This window comes from Mauremys reevesii, linkage group 15, assembly GCF_016161935.1.
Source record: "Mauremys reevesii isolate NIE-2019 linkage group 15, ASM1616193v1, whole genome shotgun sequence".
Classification (NCBI taxonomy): Eukaryota; Metazoa; Chordata; order Testudines; family Geoemydidae; genus Mauremys; species Mauremys reevesii.
The window spans coordinates 42,854,660-42,874,726 of record NC_052637.1 but is presented as its reverse complement, the minus strand read 5'-3'; the positions used below and the strand labels follow the sequence as shown (position 1 = coordinate 42,874,726).

Below are 20,067 nucleotides of genomic sequence, written 5' to 3'. Positions count from 1 at the left end.
AATTTCTGCTTTAAAATGTGATGTTAATGTTTAGATTCTGTTGAGGTTTTGGAACTTAGTCTCCAGCATTTCAGTTTGCTTTGAAATGGAATCTTAAGCTAATCAGTTAGAGTAAATAAGACCTGATCATAGATGGTGATGTACAGTTCTCAGTGTGAGGGTGTGGATATTATAGTGTGGTAATATTGCATAAATAAGCAAAGCTTGTAGCTGTGATTGCATAAATAGAATCATCAAAAGACTGTCCAGATCAGGACTCCCCAAGGTTATTGCTCTTGAGTAATTAAGGTGATCGAAAATCATATTCACACGGTAAAGCCAACAGACATCACTTTCAGCAATTTCATACTTGTTCATCAGTGCCTTTCAGCTTCGCATTTTGACAGCTCTAAGGCTAAATTGTGGCATCAGCCAGGAACGACAGATATAGCTGGACAGCATTTGCAAAGGAATGGAAATCCAGATTGTCCTGTCTGATAGCTGTGACAGGAGGCAAAGGCTTCTTGCCAAGGACTAAAGAAAATCATTCCAACAAATATTATAAAAGAAGAAAGCTGTACCAGGTATGCCAGTGCCCAATAACAGTAATAGAAAATTATTATTACCTCTTGTTAACAACTAGTGTAAGATAAGAGAGGCCAGCATGGTCTTCAGGTGCTGTAACAATCAGTGGCCCAATAACTTTAAAAAATAATTAGTGACACTTTATTTTAAAAATAATATAAACTACTATCTGAGTAGTGGGTACTGACCTAAAGCCTCATAGAAACTTTTCAGATAATTGCTTTTAGCGCAAGGGAGTGTTTTCTAACATCCGAAAGAATGTATTGGGCAAGAGTAATGTGATGGAAAATAACTAAGAGAGAAAATAATGACAGAGGACAATGCAGCATGGAGAGGGATGAAAAACACCTATGCAGAGACAAACTAACTCTAAAGATCTGGAAGAGATGAGAAGGAAATAGGTTTAAAAGCTAAAAGAAAGACATTAAAAACAAAACCATGAGTTAGAAAAGGTACGCCTTCCCAGTCAGAAGTTGAGGTAGAATTCTAGAATCAATGAACGCTCCTCGACAGCAAGTTAATTAGTATGTCAGCGTTGTTCAAAGATTTAATGCACTCTCCCAGTACCTGGAAGAAACGACTGTCCAGGGTTAGTGCATAGTGATGCATTTCAGTCCACTTAATCTTAAAACCAAAGGTATTATGATTTTATATACCAATGCCCTTGGCAAATCTTTTTGAGAAGAGGGTAGTGGCTGTGAATTTGTAAGCTGCAAATTTTTAGGCTATAAAGTTGATACAGTTGTGAAGCAAGTGCGCTGGGCCGACTGTGGGAACAAAGATATATGCTGCTTTGTTTCTCAGAGCTGTGAAAACTGAAATGTAAATAGTTCAGTGCAAAACAAAATAGATTCTACAAAACAGTATAATGAACGAGTAGTTGTGGCTTTTGATTAGCAGTGTGGACCTGTACCCCGATATGTCTAATGTCTTTAGCATTATATGTAGAGCTGAATCAAGAGACCTTGATGGGGGAAGCATGGGAGATATCACCCTACTTCCAGTAGATTCATCAATGAGTTTAATTGTCTGCCTACTTTAGAAGATAGCCTGTAGGAAGTTTTAAAGCCTGTGACTTGAGCTCTCGAGTATCTCATTGAAACTGAGTTCATACAGACTTTTCTGCAAGTTCTTACTGTGCCCACAACACCTCAGTAATATGCCAATGATATCTTTCTTTCCACTAATAACAAAGCCACTTGTGCCACCATTGTACTTGCATACGGTGTTCATGTACAACTTTGTATTTAACAGCTAAGTGACCAACGGTGTAGGAATCCGCATATAATGTTATCTGATAAAATACGCCCTGGGGCGGCTCCAGGCACCAGCATGCCAAGCGCGTGCCTGGGGCGGCAAGCCACGGGGGGCGCTCTGCCGGTCGCTGCGAGAGCGGCAGCAGGTTGCCTTTGGTGGCATGCCTGCGGAGGGTCCGCTGGTCCCGTGGCTTTGGCGGACCTCCTGCAGGCGTGCGGCCGAATCCGTGGGACCGGGGACATCCCGCAGGCGTGCTGCCGAAGGCAGCCTGCCTGCAGTGCTTGGGGCGGCAAAATACCTAGAGCCGCCCCGACCATGTAGATCATTGTTGCTACCAGTGTTATATAATTGCAACAAATCTTGTACAAAATATGTCAAGTAAGGTGTCTACAGAAAGGTTATGATTTGCTGAATATAATTATGCTATTTGTATGCTTGTATCATTTTTGTATCTGAAGTTATGAATATTAACTATGTACTTGTATTTCAAATGCAACACCCACATGGTATTCAGCCTGCACTTCTTGAAGGGACTGTTCAAGTTAAATGGCTCGTCAATGAACACTTAATTCACAATGGGCCATGGAAGACACCTATCTACACTTAATGGACTTTCCTGTGATGGCTTCTGCTATGACTAAGTGAAATCATGCATGGACATGTGACTTGCCCATGTGACTCCAAATATCATCTTGTTCCCTGTAATTTTCCTCAGCTAGAACAATGGGTTTCCCTTCACTTGACAGAAGCTGTAAAAGGCCCTGGAAACATCTCCATTTTGCCTCTTTCCTGTTCAAACCTCTGGACTATGAACTTATATTAATGGGAGCATTCTAACCAATGCTCCCATTTAGAAGCAACCAGAGACTTAACAAGCCAGTAGTTTATTCCATCACTGCTACAAGACTGATCCAAGAACTTTGCAATTGTTGTATGTATTTGATTCCTTTAACCAATTTTAACTCTCACCTTTCTTTCTTTTTATAAATATACCTTTAGATTTTAGATACTAAAGGATTGGCAACAGCGTGATTATTGGGTAAGATCCGAGTTATATATTGACCTGAGTATGTGGCTGGTCCTTTGGGATCAGAAAAACCCTTTTGTTTGATGAAATTAGTTTTAAATAACCACTCATCATTAAGTCTAGTGTCTGGGTGTTGAATCCAGGACTGGAATAGCTAAGGAGACTGCTTTTCTGACTTCTTGTGAGCCAGTGTATTGAAACAGAAGTTTACTTTTGTTGCTGGTTTGGTATATCTTATGGGAGAATAACCACCAGTTTTGGGGTGTGTCTGCCCTATTTCTCAGCAGTTTGTCCTGAATTTGGTATTCTCAGTTGTGACCCATGGAGGCATGCTGCCACTGCATCCCGAGGAAAATGGTCTTTCAGTTCCCACCCAAGGATAACCTGTTGTCAGCAATCTCTAAGTGTTTATAGAGCTCCCTTCACTGGAGTTTTTGTAGAAGATTTACACAGTTTTGTTCATGAAATTAACTCTGTTCCATGTAAACTGCAGCTTCTGTCACCCATTCAAAATTTGCTGTTTCTAATCTAATGGTTTGGCAAAGGAGATAACATCCATCATGCAGAGTACAGTTATGTCTTCTAGGCTACAGAACTATTGGTTGTGCTCTCCTTTTAATGTGTTTTGTTGCAGAGGGGTACTCTTTATTTTCTTTTACTTACATAGAAATGAACATGCACTATGAAATATTTCAGTTTTACAGGATGGGCTTGAACAGAGAACACTTCAATCTCAGCCCTTCCATCATTCCCTAAATGGAGCTTTGTTCAGAGTTTAAAATATTCCTTCATGGAGAACAGAATAAAATTGCCAGCAATAGATGCAAGATTTCTTAGAAAGATAGGGATGCCTGTGTCTTAAGACACAAAGCAATCAAAATGCAGGAGAGCGTTTGTTGGAAAGGAGACTTTAAGCTGCAGTTTCGTTAGATGAGTGATATGTATTTTTGGTCTGGATTCCTGTATCCTTATTTACTGTTTGTACAAGATTTGAGCTGTCACCAATACCGGACAACAGCTGTGCACTGTATTTTAGAGAATTCACTTTGGCAATCTAACATCTGGTAAAATAACTAAGAGTAAAAAAAAAATCTGGTGTTTTCATATTCTTCTTTGTACTCCAGTCCCCCACTCTCTGCCCTCTACAGACTTTGCAGTAGCAGTTCTGGAAAGAGAAACTGGTGCAATTATCATCATATTATGAATGTTAACTCCCTCACACTACCACCCCTTATTTTGCCACCCCTTCCCTCCCTCAGTGAAATAGTAAAAAGCTGGAATTTCCTTGTAGTTGTTTGTTTTCCTGATTCTCCTCCTCATCACTGAAAAAGATTTTAAAGGCTTATCAAAAACACAAAACAAATGACTGGTTATTTTTCTCATCATGGGTAAAACTAATAGATATTGGCTTGTTGTAATATGCATCAGAATAAGCTGAGTAGACTGATGGCTAAAAGTCCTTGGCTGACAGGTAGGCGTTTATCTGCTCATTTACAGGCTCTGCTCCCCCTCCCGCCCCCTCCTCCTGCAGCCCTGTGTTTATAAATGTGTAAATGATATGTTTGTCTCAGATCTGTAGATCTGCAGGCTTTTGTTTTAAAGTATGCATTCACCTTCATGAATTGTGAGCTGTATTTAATATTTATGCTAAAAGGACGTGAGGTGTATTTCAATGAGTATGTTCTCAAAAAAAAAAAAAAGTGGGAATTGAAAAATTACCCACTACTTGAGGGCTCTGGTTATAGTGTCTTGTAAAGGTGCCAACAGGCAGAATATGATTTAAGATGCACATTTTGCAAATCAGCACCTTCATAATAATACTATAAGTAGGGAGAGAGAAGGAATAAGAAAGAAGCCAGTGCTGAGGCTGTCTTCCCTTGCCTTTGCCTAGTGAGGAAACTCCTAAAGAACATCTGAGTGTGACAGAACAAGGCCTCTGTTCCTTAACCTCCTTGTTGTGACTGCTGCTGGAATGCTGCACACTCAGGATTGTGCCTTAGAGGGCTGAAACCAGGCACTGCAAGGCATTCTTTTTGCTTATTGGCTTGAAATGCTGAGTGTTAATTGAGAAACATTAAAACCAAGTTATCACGGTTCTGTTTAGCTGTCTGCTGTGTTCATTAAAGGTACAAAAAATGTAAAATGTTGTACTGGGAGTGGTTATGGAAATCCTTTAATATATAAAAATGATTTAATTGTCTTCGTAGCTTGCAAAACTGTACTTAAGGTGCACAGTCGAAGGTAAAAAATGTTTTGTATCTGTTCAAGATTGTCCTATTCTTATATGCAGTTCTTGTCTGCTGTAATATAGCAGCTTTAGTTCTTGAGGCCATTGTGATTCCGGATTTCTAGTCCCTTGGGTACGTCTGTTCTGCGTGTCTGGGAAAGACAGAGACTCTGCCTATCCAAAGGGCAATTAAAAGGCATTTTCTTGTCACCAGGCTTTGGCGCAATAGTACACCTTAAGTTTGACAAGCAAGCCAGCTTTCACATGGAGGAATCTGCATGGTTTTATACAGTGGATGCATGTTTTTATGGTGGGTGGCTTTGTTAAAGTTACTTCTAGTTCCCTCATCAAGTCGTTGAGTAAGAATGGTCTTGTAGCATTGATTCTTACTGAAGTTATGCTCCAATGTGGGCTGAAATGCTTTGGGATTTTCATGTTTGTAACGTTGTGTTATAATGTTGTGTTACAATGTAACATTGTGTTAGGACTGAGCTGTAGTTGAGATGCAGTATCCAAGGTTATAATAGGATCACCCAGAAGGAAAGTGAAAGCTGCTGCTCCTTCAGGAGTCTTTGGATCCCATTTAACATTGCTGCATGAACATCAGGTTGCAGGTATCCAGTGTGGGGTTTTAGGTGCATGGTTTCTGTTGGAATGTGTTTGTCAGAAAAGATGTACTCTGTGGTGCAATCTGCTCAGTGTTCTGAGTTGTGGATGTCAGACTATGATGTATAATTTTAATATAAAAATCTTGAATAATTTTAATAATAAAATCCTTAGCATATATGGCACATTCAGTAAGCCTGAAGTGCACGGACTCTGGAGTAACTTGATAGCTGATGTTAATAGCTAAAAGTTAGGTAGCCAGCTCCGCCAAACACTCCAATCTTATAGTAGATTAGAAGTTTGTGACATGACATAGTTCAAAAAGTTTGTCTGAGTTGATGGTGAATATCGTTAACTGGTGCTGGCTGATAGTGCAGACATTAGTTTATTTTCCCATAATTCATCAGTCTTATTTAACCTATTTTGGCATGTCCTGGCCACTAGCTGACCTTTAAAGTGACTATATTTTAATTTAGCATTCTTCTAGCATAGTCCTTCATATGTGCAAAGGAGGAGAGAGCTCATTTTGAGACCCAATAGCATTTCTAACCTTGCAGAACTGTTTATGTTAATGAGCTATTGTGATGGAGAAACCTACATAGTTTAAAGTGACTCTATTACTGAAATTGTATATAGTTTCATTATATTTAGACTGAACTATTGCCACAATCCAGCTATTTTTCTGACCTTTATCGGGAGGCATATTTTTTTCTGGCAAAAGCTTTCATATCTTAGAACACCTTCTTTACATTCTCATCTGTCTACACAGTTACTATAATATTGTACTTGGCCCCTGCCCTGCCCCGCGTGCAGTACTTAGCCATTTCCCTCTTCCTTTATGCAAAATGTCTTTGGTATGTTGCCACACATTTTTCAACATGAAAGTTGTTGAAAACTGCACTTCCAGTGTGTTATGTCAGTATGTAGAGAATACATGATGGAATAGTGAAGTATAAAGATTTTATCATGAGTTTTAGGATATCTGCATTACTGTCTGCATTGCACACAAGTGGCAATCCTAAGAGCAGTACAACCCTGCAAGAGTAATGGGTGGAGGGAGAGAAGACAGTTTGCTCTCTCCTTTTCCTATATCTGCTGTGCCTCTAAGTTCAGTCCTGCTGAAACCTCACCGCAGTTCCCCATTCTTCCTAACCTGGAGGCAGCAGTAGCCGTCCAGTTGAGTGTTGTGTTTGGGAGGGAAAAACTCCCTTCTCTTGGCCAGGATTTTCCTGGGTATCAGCACACCTTGCCCCCACTGGGCACCCCTTCACTCCTCCTGCTATCTCTACTCAGTGCCCAGCAAGCCCCTACCCCAAACCAGCTATGGGTTCTTGCTGTGGCCTCAATCCATCGATCCTTTTGTGTCTGCAGAGCATTTTGGTGGGTCCAGCAAGAAATGGCAGGAGGCTTTTAGCTCTGAGGTGAAAAATGATTGAGACCCACTGTTTTAGATGTTACGGTTTTTTTTACTGGGGCTATTTTTGTATGTATCCACTAGTAAAGAGAAGTGCCTTTGTACCAAGACTCCAACTATAACAGAGCTCAGAAAGGAGGGGGGAAAATTAAAAAACATTTAAACAGTCACCTAAAATAGCTATTCTACACAGATACTTTGGGTCTTTCAAGGTTAGAACCAATATCTAGCCCTGAAAGGTTGCGGAAATAGCTGACCATAAATGTGTCAATAGTGCAAGACTGAATATGGTCAATTCTGAGCCTCGGGGGGGAATTGTGAATAGGGAAACGAAAACAATGTTGGGGTAGGCTGATTTAAAATCAGTAAATAAAAGTAGCTGTTTGAAGTTGTTGAGGCATTTGGAATGCCAGTAGCAGTCCCTGGGTTGTTTAGTAAGCGTTCTATGTAATGCATACTGTTTGCTGTGTATTGAAATGTTTATGCTTCTATGCATCTCAAGTATGCATGTGCACATAATTAACCGTTAACTTATTTTTGGTATCACCAGGCCCGGTACAAGCAGAGCCTCGATCCTACGGTGGACGAAGTTAAGAAACTATGTACATCACTGCGTCGAAATGCCAAGGAAGAGAGAGTCCTCTTTCACTACAATGGGCATGGTGTTCCCCGGCCAACAGTGAACGGGGAGATCTGGGTCTTCAACAAGGTGTGTCAGCTAGAAGCGTGGTTAAAAAAGAGCATGCACAGTGAAATCTGTTACTATTTGTAGGAGAGCAGATTAATCTTCAGGAATTAAAATGACTTCATGAATGTTTGATTCCAGAACTGACATTTATTCTCTTTCCTTACCCACTCTCAAAGTTCTTTTGTCAGAAGAGGCAGTCTTGTCCCTCTCTCTGAGAAGTGCTAAACACTTGCTCTCCCAGAGCCTTCGTTAAATGCTTCTCTTAAAATAGTCAGAGGGGACATTACAGAGTAATTAAAGGTGCCAGCTATATCCAAGTTCCTCTACCTTCTCTGTCAAGTTGCACTCCTAGCTCCTGCCAGATTTGGAGCAAAAGATGTAGCTCTTCTCAGATGCTTGGCTTCCCTGCCTTGTGTCATTGGCTTAGTTGTTAGAGTTTATGTTGAGAGTGCCAGCTAACCCTGAATAGCTATTGTTCATGTTATGGCAGTACAATGCATGAGAGACAACAAAATATTCTCAGTTCCCAGTTTTAAAGTACAGAGTATTATGGTGCAAGTGAGTACAGTATAGTAGGCAACTCTTGCATTAAGGTCTTTGTCACTTTTACTGAGGACAGCAAGACTGGCATGATTGAGTATTTGTACAGCTGCTGGTATCACATATTAATACAGAAACTGCTACTCTGTTACATTCGGGCTCATAGTTATGGCTAATTAAGTTGAATGTACTTGGCCTCCCTTATAATTCATGCATATAGCACCTATGAAAGGTAAATGATGGAGAACATAGTTTTATTCCCCTGTTTATTTACTGTCTTGGTACAGTTGCAATAGAGACTTACTGTCAGTAGCTGAAAGTTGCATCCAGTGGAGGGAGAACTTGCTCCCATTTTTATATAATTCAATTGTTTTAGTTTTTGATTTGTATTGTGCCAAGAAAAACACTGCACCCATCTCACATCTTTTGGTTTTTTTGTAGTTGGAAAAGAATCCAGCGCTGATACGAGAGAATTGGGGCAGGAGGGGAATATAATTTTATTCCAATGCATCTAAATTGGAGACTTGATTAGCATTCAGCCCACCATTTTAAACAACTCATTTGAAAGCTGAATTTGGTGTAAGAACAAATCGCGGTGACCTTCTTCTTACTTAATGGGCAATAGGTAATAAATAAGATAAATAATGCTGGGCAGAATGTATTACACATGCAAGAGGAGCAAATTATTGCTCAGTGAAGTTTGTGTTATGCCAAATGCATTTTTAAGAACTGACTGGGTATTTGCCAATTTGCTTGCTATCTCAGCTGGTGTAATCTGATAAGGACTCTACTGGTGATTAGGAGGAGGGGCCCCTTCTGATTTATGGTCCAGTCTAGGGAGAAAGATTTGATCTGCATAAAGGAGGTTGAAATTTAATAGCCTTTTTGCAATATGTTAACAAACGTTGTCTCCCTTTTGGAAGGGAAGGCAGCAAAGTGACTCTTCCCACTCCCTTATTCAAAGGAAGATTTTGGAAAAATATGATAAAAATAGGGAAAACCAATATTTTTTAGAGACCATTTGTAAGGATGTGAGTTTTTGGACTGGGTAGAAGCTAATGAGGCTCAACATGTCTCTTTCCTCCTCTCTTCCCCACCCCCCTTCAGTGTAGTTGAAATAGCAGATGGGCTGAAACATACTATTGATCTTTTAAAATCACACTAACATATGTATCCATTTCTCTGTGGTCTGAAATAGGCCTATAATATGTACCCCCTGGAAGACCTCTGCATACCACCGGTTGAGAACCATTGACTTAGGGTACGTCTAAACTGCAACGTAAACCTGGGATCAGACTAGAGCCCAAAATCTCTTTCTGTCTATACACAAATCTCTCAGACTCGGGCTTGGACCTAGGGTCCTAGGACCCAACCAGGCTGGAGGATCCGAGCCCCAGTCAGGCTGTGACCAAGGGTTCAAGCCCTATTGCTTTGCAGTGTAGACACAGCCCCCCTCACCCCCACCCCTCGACTTGGGTCCTGGAAGTTCACCAAAAGTATCCCACAGTCCCATGGGCCAACTTCCTTTGTCCTTTTATCCCAAGAATCTCCAGTAGACTCCAGTGAAAACAGGAGCAATTCCCCTTGGTGTACAGCAGCAGCTCAGTGAGTCAACGTTAACCCTTCCATTGTCATCTGACCACTCAGCTGCAAATGCACCATCAGAGAGCCTTCTGTGTTTGCAGTGGAGACTGAACAGCAGATGCCTTTTGCAAAGCACGTTGCTTCATGGTCGTGGGAGCACAGCCAGATTTTGGTAAATCTCTGGTGCAAGGCCAGCAAAACTCTGGACTTTAGTGAGAGTACTAGGAATGACTACGCATACACACATAGCGAAGAAGCTGGCAGCTTTGCACATTTACCAGACCAGTGGCCAGTGCAGGGAACAGATGAAGCGGCTCAAAAGTGGGTATTGGAAAACCAGGGACCAGAACCACTCCTCAGGCAACTCGCCAATGACATGCCAGTTTTATGAGGAGTTTGACCAGCTGCTGGGCATTGTGAGCAGCAGCTGGGCATTGTGACCAGCATGGAGCCAATGGTGGTGGTGATGGCGACCTGGTCAGCTGGTCCCCTGCTCGCCTCAGAATCCAGCATGAGGACTGATAGGAGCCAGCAGCAGGCACTGAGGGAGGACAGTGGACTCACTCTGTTGCTGGAACCGGTCCCAAAGCAGCTTTGGAGTAGGAGCAGCAGCAGCAGCACATTCTGGGCCTACACTTGAAGGAGCCATTTGATGTTCCCCAGAGAAACCACCCACTGAGGAGCTGATAGAAGCCACCCCCTGAGCCTGGTAAGTTTCTGGCTCCATGTCAATGTTTGTTAATACAGTAATGGGAGGGATTTCTACTTTATGAATCAAAGCAAAGGTTATGAGAAGCCCTTACTAGCAACGTGTATAAGCTAATGGTGCATTGTACGTCAGTGCCTTGGCATCCCCTTCCCTCTCTCTCCCTACCACGTGGAGTTCAAAGTGACAATTGGGAAATGCAAACGGTAAAGAACATCTTTAATGTGTATTGTTACTGGAAAAGCACAGATTTTTGGTAGGGCCATTCCTGTTTCTTAAAAGCAATAACCTTCCATTGCCATGCCTGTAAGTATGCCACTCTGTAACCACTCACCGGTCTGTCAAGTCATCTAGAAATTGTGTGGGTGTGGGGGAGGGGGAAATGTGCTCAGTTTTACAAATCTGGTCCATTTCAGTTATAGGTAGTCCCTGCAGTCCACAGGTGACAAAATCATTTGTCCCAAATATGACTGGGGTCGGAAACTTTGTCCAGAAATGTGCTAGGGGGAAGAAGTCTATGGCGTCCTGTGTGTTTGCATGCAGCCATGACAGAATAAGCCGTATGGAAGCTAATGCAGCATCCTGTTGATTTTTCTCATGAATTCTGACCCAATCCTGGATGCTGATAGCTGCAAACTTTTCCTGAAGCAGGAACTCCAGATAGGTAGTCATGTTTTGGGGAAGGACATATTTTCCAGGGACACCTCAGTAGCTGACTAGCCTGTCCCCCTCATTGAAGTACAGTTCAGTTACTATATGTTTGAATAGTTAGAGTATATAAACTGCAGGTTTCCCACCGGCAGCTTGGAGTAACTTCTCCCTTTGCCAATCAGGCACCAGAAGAACTATTATGTCCTCCAAAATATGGAAGGACTGCACTGATAGAAAAAGCTTTTGTTGCATAGCCGCTGATTTCTCCCCTCTGCAAAAACCCAAGTAGTTCTGCAGTTTTCTAAAATAAAAACAGCTTTGCATTTTTAACTAATAATTGTGTCTGGACATCTTTTGCTGCAATTAATTAGGCTGTGTCCAGGAGCTTCTGTGGTCTGAAGCATCCCTCTCACAATATATTGAAGTTCTGTTTGTGAAAGTATCATTTTATGTCTTTGAAATTCCACCAGGACTTTTTCTGTGCTCCTGCACTGAGCTATTTGAGACAATAACCCGCCGTGTCTTGTCCTGTTCCAGGCCCCTTGACTTCTACTGATTGCAGCATCTCCGCAGCTAGCCCACATTGCAGCAGAAGCCTGGGCCAACGGACCTTCATGGACTATTCCAAGAGGAAGCGTTTCCATGATGAACTTGTGGTTGAAGTTCTGGAGAGGGCCAACAAGCAGATCCTGTATCAAAGACAGAGGGATTTGTGGCTAGAGGAAAGGCATGGCAAGAGGCTGGAGGAAAGGCTCAGGATGGCTGCACATTTTGAGGACAGAGTTTCAGTGCAGGAGCAGGCACTTGCTTTATAGTTCCTGGAACAGGAATGGCAGCTGAGGGAGGAAGACCAAGCTCAACAGAAACAACTGTTTGAGCGGCTCATGCCACTAATGACCGCAAGAGTAGTGGCTCCTGCTGCATCACCCCCACCACAACCTGAGTTCCCTGCATGCTGCCTACTCTGTGCTGCAGTCCAGAAGCAGCTTGGAAGACTCCCAAGGCTGAGTGGTACATGCAGTTGGGTCTCATGAGCAGCTGGACAGGGCAGCCTTGCCCCATGCAGCCCTCCATATTGACCCCCTCCCCCGTGGATGCCTGCACCCCACTTCCTACAGTGCGAAGTGCATGGCAGATGGGAAAAGAAGGAAGAGGAGAAACAGGTTGCCAGGGGACATGCCATGGTAGGGGATTTCTGTCTTCGGCCTGGGCTACACTAGTGGGGGGGTTCGAACTAAGATACGCAACTTCAGCTATGCTATTTGCGTAGCTGAAGTCGAAGTATCTTAGTTCAACTTACCTGGCCGTCCTCACTGCGGCAGGTCAACCTGCATGTCTCCCCCCATCGACTCTGCTTACTACTCCTGGTGAGGTGGAGTACGGGTGTCAATTCGGGGATCGATTTATCGCGTCTAGATGAGATGTGATAAATCGATCCCTGATACATTGAACACTACCCACCGATCCGGCAGGTAGTATAGACGTACCCTTCCACATGGTTTCAGTGTTTGTACTGTCTATATGCATTTTGTTGTTATTTTTTCCCCCTGTAAGAGTCTGTTGTTACTGGTGTTTTGGTATGGTAATTGGGGCTGGCCTGCCTGGGAATGGATGAATATTGTACTTTTCTAATACATGTTTATAAATAAAGCTTTTTATTTCATCAGGAATGTTTATTGCTCTCATTGCTTCACATCATGCAATCTGTATTCAAAGTAATAAAGATAAACACATGATCAGGGATAATTAAGAATTAGTGTGCAAAGACTGTCCCTCAGTAAATTATCTTAGCAATTCCTACTTCAATCACTTCCTTACATCAATCCATACTATGAATAACCCCTACCCCCTCTTTCATAAGTGGTCATGTCATTCATAAGTATATTGCATGGCACTAAACTCCCCACTCCTCCTCAGGCACTGAAACCATGCAATCAATGAGCCCTCCCATCCTGTTCCCACAAGCATATTCATAAAGTACTATTCCCCTTTTTCCATTGGGTCATTCAAGTCGATAAGGTGGGAGCGCAAAATATCCTTGACTATGTTGCCCAGGTGCATCCACTTCCAGCTGTGGTAGACGGACTTTCTGGCGGAGTGTACTGATTCAGTGGCCCCTCAGTGCCATAGGTTCATTCAGGGGGAAATGGCTCACTTCTGGCTTCACAAAGATTGTGAAGAGCACAGCAAGCCACAGTGATACGAACAGCATTGATGACACTGGAATCCAAACAGGTCTGTAAATAGTGCCACTGGGATTTCTGTCTGCTAAATGCACATTCAGCAACCATTCTACATATCCTGAGAGAGTAATTAAACCGTCTTTTGCCAGCGTGTCTGAAATCAGGGTACAGTTTCATAAGCCAAGGCAAAAATGGGTATGTGGGGTCCCCCAGAATAACAGTGGGGACAATAACTCAGTTTATGACAATGTCATTTGGTGGGAATAGTGTCCTAGCCTGTCCATGAATGTACGCTCCCAATCGGCGAAAAGCCTGAATTTTCCCAATGCAGCCTGTGTTTATGTTCATAAATCACCCTCTGTGGCTCACGAGGGGCAGCGTAACAATGGAGCAGTGCCTTTTGCAGTATTTGTACTCATGCTCCCTAAGGGAGGCAGACAATGGGCATGAGTCCAATTAGTGGCACCAGCACAGCTTGGAAACCCCATTCTCTCAAAGCATGCAATTACTTCAGGAATAACGTTTATGCCCACCACTGTGGGGTAAACCACATACCTGATTGCCTCAGAAACCTCCGCCACCACTTTACCCACGGTCAACTTTCCAACATCAAACTGGTGCAATGGACTTGTAGCAGCCTGGGGTAACCAGTTTCCTGACAGCTACAGCAACCTGCTTCTGGACCAGCAAGGGTGGCCTCATGCATGTCTCTTTATGCTGGAGGGTCAGAGCAAGTTGCTCACAAAGCTCCAGAAATGTAGCTTTCTTCTTTTGAAAGTTCTGGACCCATGGTTGGTCATCCCAGGTCTGCGTGATGATTTGAACCACCAGTCTGTGCTTATGGCCCTGCACTTACACTGCAGTGTAGACATACTGTGATGGGCTAATACTCTGCATTGCCATATGGGAGATCAAAGTTTGACTCCTGGATTCTTACTGTGGAGTCTGAGATCCTGAGAAGTGGAGGGTGTTACAACTTGTGAGATGTTTGGTGGAATGCCTTTATATTCCTAGCTAGAAGCCCTTTCCAGGAAGCTTATTAGAGAAGCCCTGCCTTTTTCTCTTGCCAAGGAGAAGAGTGAGGTTGAGGCCTTATGCTGGGGGAGGGAGGAGGAGGATATAAAATGAGGGAAAAATTGGGGGAACCTGAAAGACTGACAGAGTTGGAAAGCTACCAGTGGGGAAGGAGATAGACAGACAATAATCTGATAAAATACACCACTTCTTGGTTCTGTCAGTATGTACTTCCAGGCTTTAACTGTGCTCCGTATCTCCCCTTCTAACCTCACAGGTTTCTTTGGTCTTTTTGTTGTTTATCAGTGGGTAGATTCTGGTAAGATGCTAAATAATGAACTGGTGCTTCCTGGACCTTAAATTTGTTGCCAAAATACCCCATTTTCTTGCAGACTTCATTTTAATAGCAGGGAAGCATGTCTTGGATGCCTAGGCGCATACTCAGGGTGCAAATCCTTTATGTAGCATCCCATCCTGAGAGCTTAAACCATGCAGTTCATTCATTGGAACCAGGGCTGACACTCCTCAGATACCCACTGTCGCTTAAACACATCTTCTCCCAGAACTCCACCCAAAGGTGTGAGCTCTGGTTTCCATCTTCGAGGGGCCACGGTAGGTGTGGCATGTAATGCATAGATTATTTCTTTTCACTTAATTACTAGGGCTGTCGATTAATCGCAGTTAACAGACGCGATTAACTCAAAACAATTAATCATGATTTTAAAAATTAATCACAATTAATCGCAGTTCTAATCACACTGTTAAACAATAGAATACCAATTGAAATTTATAAAATATTTTGGATTTTTTTTTACATTTTTATTTATATTGTATTATGTGTTGTAACTGAAATCAAAGTGCATATTTTTTATTATAAATATTTGCATTGTAAAAATGATAAACAAAAGAAATAGTATTTTTCAGTTCACCTCATACAAGTACTGTAGTGCAATCTCTGTCGTGAAAATGCAACTTACAGATGTAGGGTTTTTTTGTTACATAACTGCAGTCAAAAACAAAACAATTTAAAACTTCAGAGCCTACAAGTGCCCTCAGTCTTACTTCATTTTCAGCCAATCACTAAGAGACAAACAAGTTAGTTTACTTTTACAGGAGATAATGCTGCCCTCTTCTTATTTACAATGTCATCAGAAAGTGAGAACAGGCATTTGCTTGGCACTTTTGTAGCCAGCATTGCAAGGTATTTACCTGCCAGATATGCTAAACAAAAGTCTTAAAAGAGCAGCACTCTGATGTGGAAACTACAGAACCCGAACCACCAAAAAAGAAAAACAATCTTCTGCTGGTGGCATCTGACTCAGATAATGAAAATGAACATGCGTCGGTCCGTACTGGTTTGGATTGTTATCGAGCAGAACCCATCATCAGCACCTATGTCCCCTGGAATGGAGGTTGAAGCATGAAGGGACATATGAATCTTTAGTGCATCTGGCATGTAAATATCTTCCAGTGCCAGCTACAACTGTGCCATGTGAACGCCTGTTCTCACTTTCAGGTGATATTGTAAACAAGAAGCAGGCAGCATTATCTCCTGCAAATGTAAATAAACTTGTTCATCTGAGCGATTGGCTGAACAAGAAGTAGGACTGAGTGGACTTGCAGCTTCTAAAATTTTACTGTTTTATTTTTGAATACAGGTTTTTTGTATATAATTCTACGTTTGTAAGTTCAACTTTCATGATAAAGCAATTGCACTACAGTATTTGTATTAAGTGAATTGAAAAATACTTTTTGTTTTTTACAGTGCAAATACTTGTAATCAAAAATAAATATAAAGTGATCACTGTACACTTTGTATTCTGTGTTGTAATTGACATCCATATATTTGAAAATGTAGAAAACATCCAAAAATATTTAAATAAATGGTATTCTATTAATGTTTAACAGTGCGATTAATTGCAATTAATTTTTAATAGCTTGACAGCCCTATTAATTACACAAGAAATACGCAGATCTGCCCAAAAATAATAAACCCTACACACATTTCTCTGCCTCAATTTCCTCATCTAATACAGGGCATTCATTGGGCTGGGATCAGGGTCCTTTGATCCCATCTAGAGTCCTTCTGTTCCAATGCATGGCTTATGATTTGAAACATGAAGCCTTCTCCTTAGATGAGATGGCTTCTTCTCACCATGTCCAGTCTGTGCCCTTCCTTCCTTCTGCCTGAACTTTTCCTGTGTGTGTCTGTCTCCTTCCCCTTCCCCTCTTTGGGTCCTTTTATAGACTCTCTTGTTTGTTACCTGGCTTCTTTTTTCCCCCCAGTTTTTGGGAATTTTTCACTCTTCCACTCACCCCTGCAGAGGGGTAGGTGAGAAATGGTTTTCTTAGGCTGAAGCTCACCCATTGTTCAAGGTGTTTCATTGAGTTCTAATTACCCTCCATTGTATCTGGACTAGGAGGACCTGATACAGCTCATGCCAGCAAAGGCAGAATTCACATACAGACAAAGGCATTCAAAAATACACCAGTTCATAATGACAACTTTGCAATATTAACCAGCATTCATAAATTGTAAAGACAGATTTCCAAAAACATCACACTAAGTACAGATTAGATGCAAAGCCCCTCCCACAAAATGTAGGCATACACATTACTCAAAAATAGGTATTTTTAAAGTTACCCTAGTCCTCTGCTCCCAAACATCTGATGCTCTGGGTAGATTGAAGCTGTTAAATTGTAAGGAAAATACCAATTTTATGTACTAAATTACCCAGTCTGTTTCTGAAAAATAAGATCTCCCAATGGTCCTCTTCTGTAGTTGATTGAAATCCAGTTGGTTGGTACAGTCACTGGCAGTTGGATTGACATACTATTGAGTGTGTCCCCGGGATACACTGGATAACACTATTCCAGTTCTGCCCTTTCTCTAACTGTAGTATTGCAACTCCCTGCCAGGCAATCTGCAAATTATCTATTTATCCTTCACCAGGAGACAACAGAACTTGCAATGGGTCCGTGTGACTCTAAGAATCCATCATTGTACGGCAGTGCTATATTTATGAGAGATTAAGCATTATATATTCTGATATGTAGATTAAAAAGGATAAAGCCTTCAGGAAGTATTATTTCAACCTGATTCACTTCAGCTACAAAGCCAAATCTCAGTGGCTTTCTTTAGTTAAACAGGGTTCAAATTCCACAGGGAATTGATGTGAAACTGAGAATGTGGCACAATTTGGATAAGACACTGAAAAAGCTAATAGTTAAATTAACTTGCTGTTTAAAAAACAAACCTGCCTTCCCCTGCACACACATTTTCTGTGAGTTAAATTTTTCATAACTCTTGTCATGTTGTGCTTGCTGTAGTATAAGTGCCTCTGTGGTTAGCTTAATCTTTCAGGGCAGCCTTGTGAAGCAAGCCTAGTTTTTTGATGTTTAATCTAGCCTGACAGATAAAGAGGATCGTAATAAATAAATAATCTGAAACCCATCTCTGTTTGTTTATTTAGAATGAAAACCTGGTCTTTTATGTGTTCAGGAGGAAAAAAAAGACAATCCTGATGTGCCCCCTCTGTCTGTTCTGTCCTGCGTTAGGGAATTCAGGGTAGAATGTAGGAAGGTGCCCACTCTACCCTCACTTCTACTAGGATTGCTCACACTTCAGAAAAGCATTCAGCCCTGTAATTTGTAGAGGGAGAGTTTTACAGTGATACCTGTCTGGGGCAGAAAACGGTTACAGTTGGGATAATCTTTCCTCCTTTCTCTCCAACTGCAGCATCAGATGGTTCGCTGCAGTGTGATAAAATGCGGCGTTACTCTGGGCAAGCCTTTGAAGGCTTGCAATGCTTTAATTTTTCTCTGCAGCTTGACAAACAAACCATTCCCTAAGTGAGGTGGCTGATGAGATAATTATACATATGGAAATAACTGGGGATGGGTTCCCACAGGGTGATCCCCACAAGGCTCTTCTCCTGAATTTTACTGAAAGATTCCATTAGGTTGTGAAATCCCAGGACAGAAACGGAACATAGAAACCTGCTGAAGAAACATTCTAGCTTTCCGGGAATTGACGCATACATAATCTTCAAACGCTGTCTTATCTTTGATATGAAGTGGGAAGAGAAATGGCACCACGCATTGGAAGGAAGAATTATTTCTTTAGAGCTCCAGTTTATTTCTGGATTAGTGGTTTTTATTATTTTTGCAAATAGATGCATGAAATGCAAGCACTATAACAGAAGCCAGAATTACATGATTAAGCTCTTCAGTAATACACTAACCATATGAAACTTGTGAAATCATAAAAATATTAATAAAAAACAAATGTAATCATGTTCAATGTGGCTCTTATTGACTCGGTGTTAAGATCTCCAAGAAACTGGACTGTTTCTTAAATTTTTAGTATTGTTGTTCAATTGATTTATAATCTCCTCTAAAGTTGCTAAACTAAGAAGACCCACATGCCATTCAGTGAGGTTAATTTGGTGTGCTGAAAGATTTGTTAGAAACTGGAGGTCAGTGATCGTGATTGCCTTGAGTATTGAAAACTTTATTATAAGGGGAGCTGGAAGCGACACCTAATATTTAAGTTGCGTAACCTTTTCTATTGTAAAACAATCTTCTGAGCTCTGAAAAGATCTAGCACCAACATTGCTGCAGCAAGGGAAAAGCCCTCTGAGTCTGAAAACTGCCATTTCTTTGTCCCTTTAAATTCTGGTCAAGTTTTGCTGAGAGAGAAATCTTTGAAAATTGCCATTCCCTTTTCTCACTTCCATTCCTCCTGAAAACATTGGCAATCTGCTGAACACCTAAACATCAATCTTCTAGAGCAGCGGTTCTCAAACTGTGGCTCAGGACCTCTGTTTTAATGGGGTCGCCAAGGCTGGCGTTAGACTTGCTGGGGTCTGGGGCTAAAGCTGAAGCCCAAGGGCTTCAAGCCCTGGGTGGGGCTCAGGCTTCGGCTTTGGCCTGGGGTGGCAGGACTCAGGTTACAGGCTCCTGGCCCAGGGCTGAAGCCCTTGGGCTTTGGCTTTGGGCACCCACCCAAGGCGAGGGGGCTCAGGCAGACTCAGGCTTCAGTCCCCCCTCCTGGAGTCGTATAGTAATTTTTGTTGTCAGAAAGGGGGTCACGGTGCACTGAAGTTTGAGAACCTCTGTACTAAAGAATTACTTTACTGGGAGTGCCTGGGAGCACTTGAGTGGGGAGGGGGAAGCTGGCCTAGCTTCCCCTGACCATCCCTCGGACCCAGGGCTGCCAGGTGTCACACACATCACAGATCTGTGTCACCCAGGGCTGGCTCTAACTTTTTTGCCGCCCCAAGCAGGGGGAGGGGGGAAAGGGCGCCGCCCCTCCCATAACAACGCCCCCTGAGCGCCACCCTGCCAAAACAAAAACAACCCCCCCGAGCGCCACCCCGCCAAAACTAAAAAAAAAAAAAACCCAAGCACTGCCCTGCTCTGCCAAACCAAAAAAACCCAACCCCAGTGCCGCCCCACCGAAACAACCCCCCCTAGCGCCGCCCTGCCAAAACAACCCCCCCCACGCCGCCCTGCTGAAACAAAAAAAAAACCCGAGCGCTGCTCCGCCAAAACAAACAAACAAACCCCAAGTGCCGCCCCGCCGAAACAAACAAACAAAAAAT

General features: G+C 42.3%; 1 protein-coding gene across 4 annotated transcripts in view; it reads left to right on the top strand.

Annotated features, from left to right (window-relative positions):
• The window catches only part of RPTOR (regulatory associated protein of MTOR complex 1), a 273,244-nt gene that overhangs the window by 79,265 nt on the left and 173,912 nt on the right, over window positions 1-20,067 (top strand). For all 4 annotated transcript variants that reach the window (XM_039501518.1, XM_039501520.1, XM_039501519.1 and 1 more), the window contains exon 4: window positions 7,646-7,804. In XM_039501518.1, coding sequence (XP_039357452.1) covers window positions 7,646-7,804 — 159 coding nt within the window. The remainder of the gene's footprint in view (window positions 1-7,645; window positions 7,805-20,067) is intronic.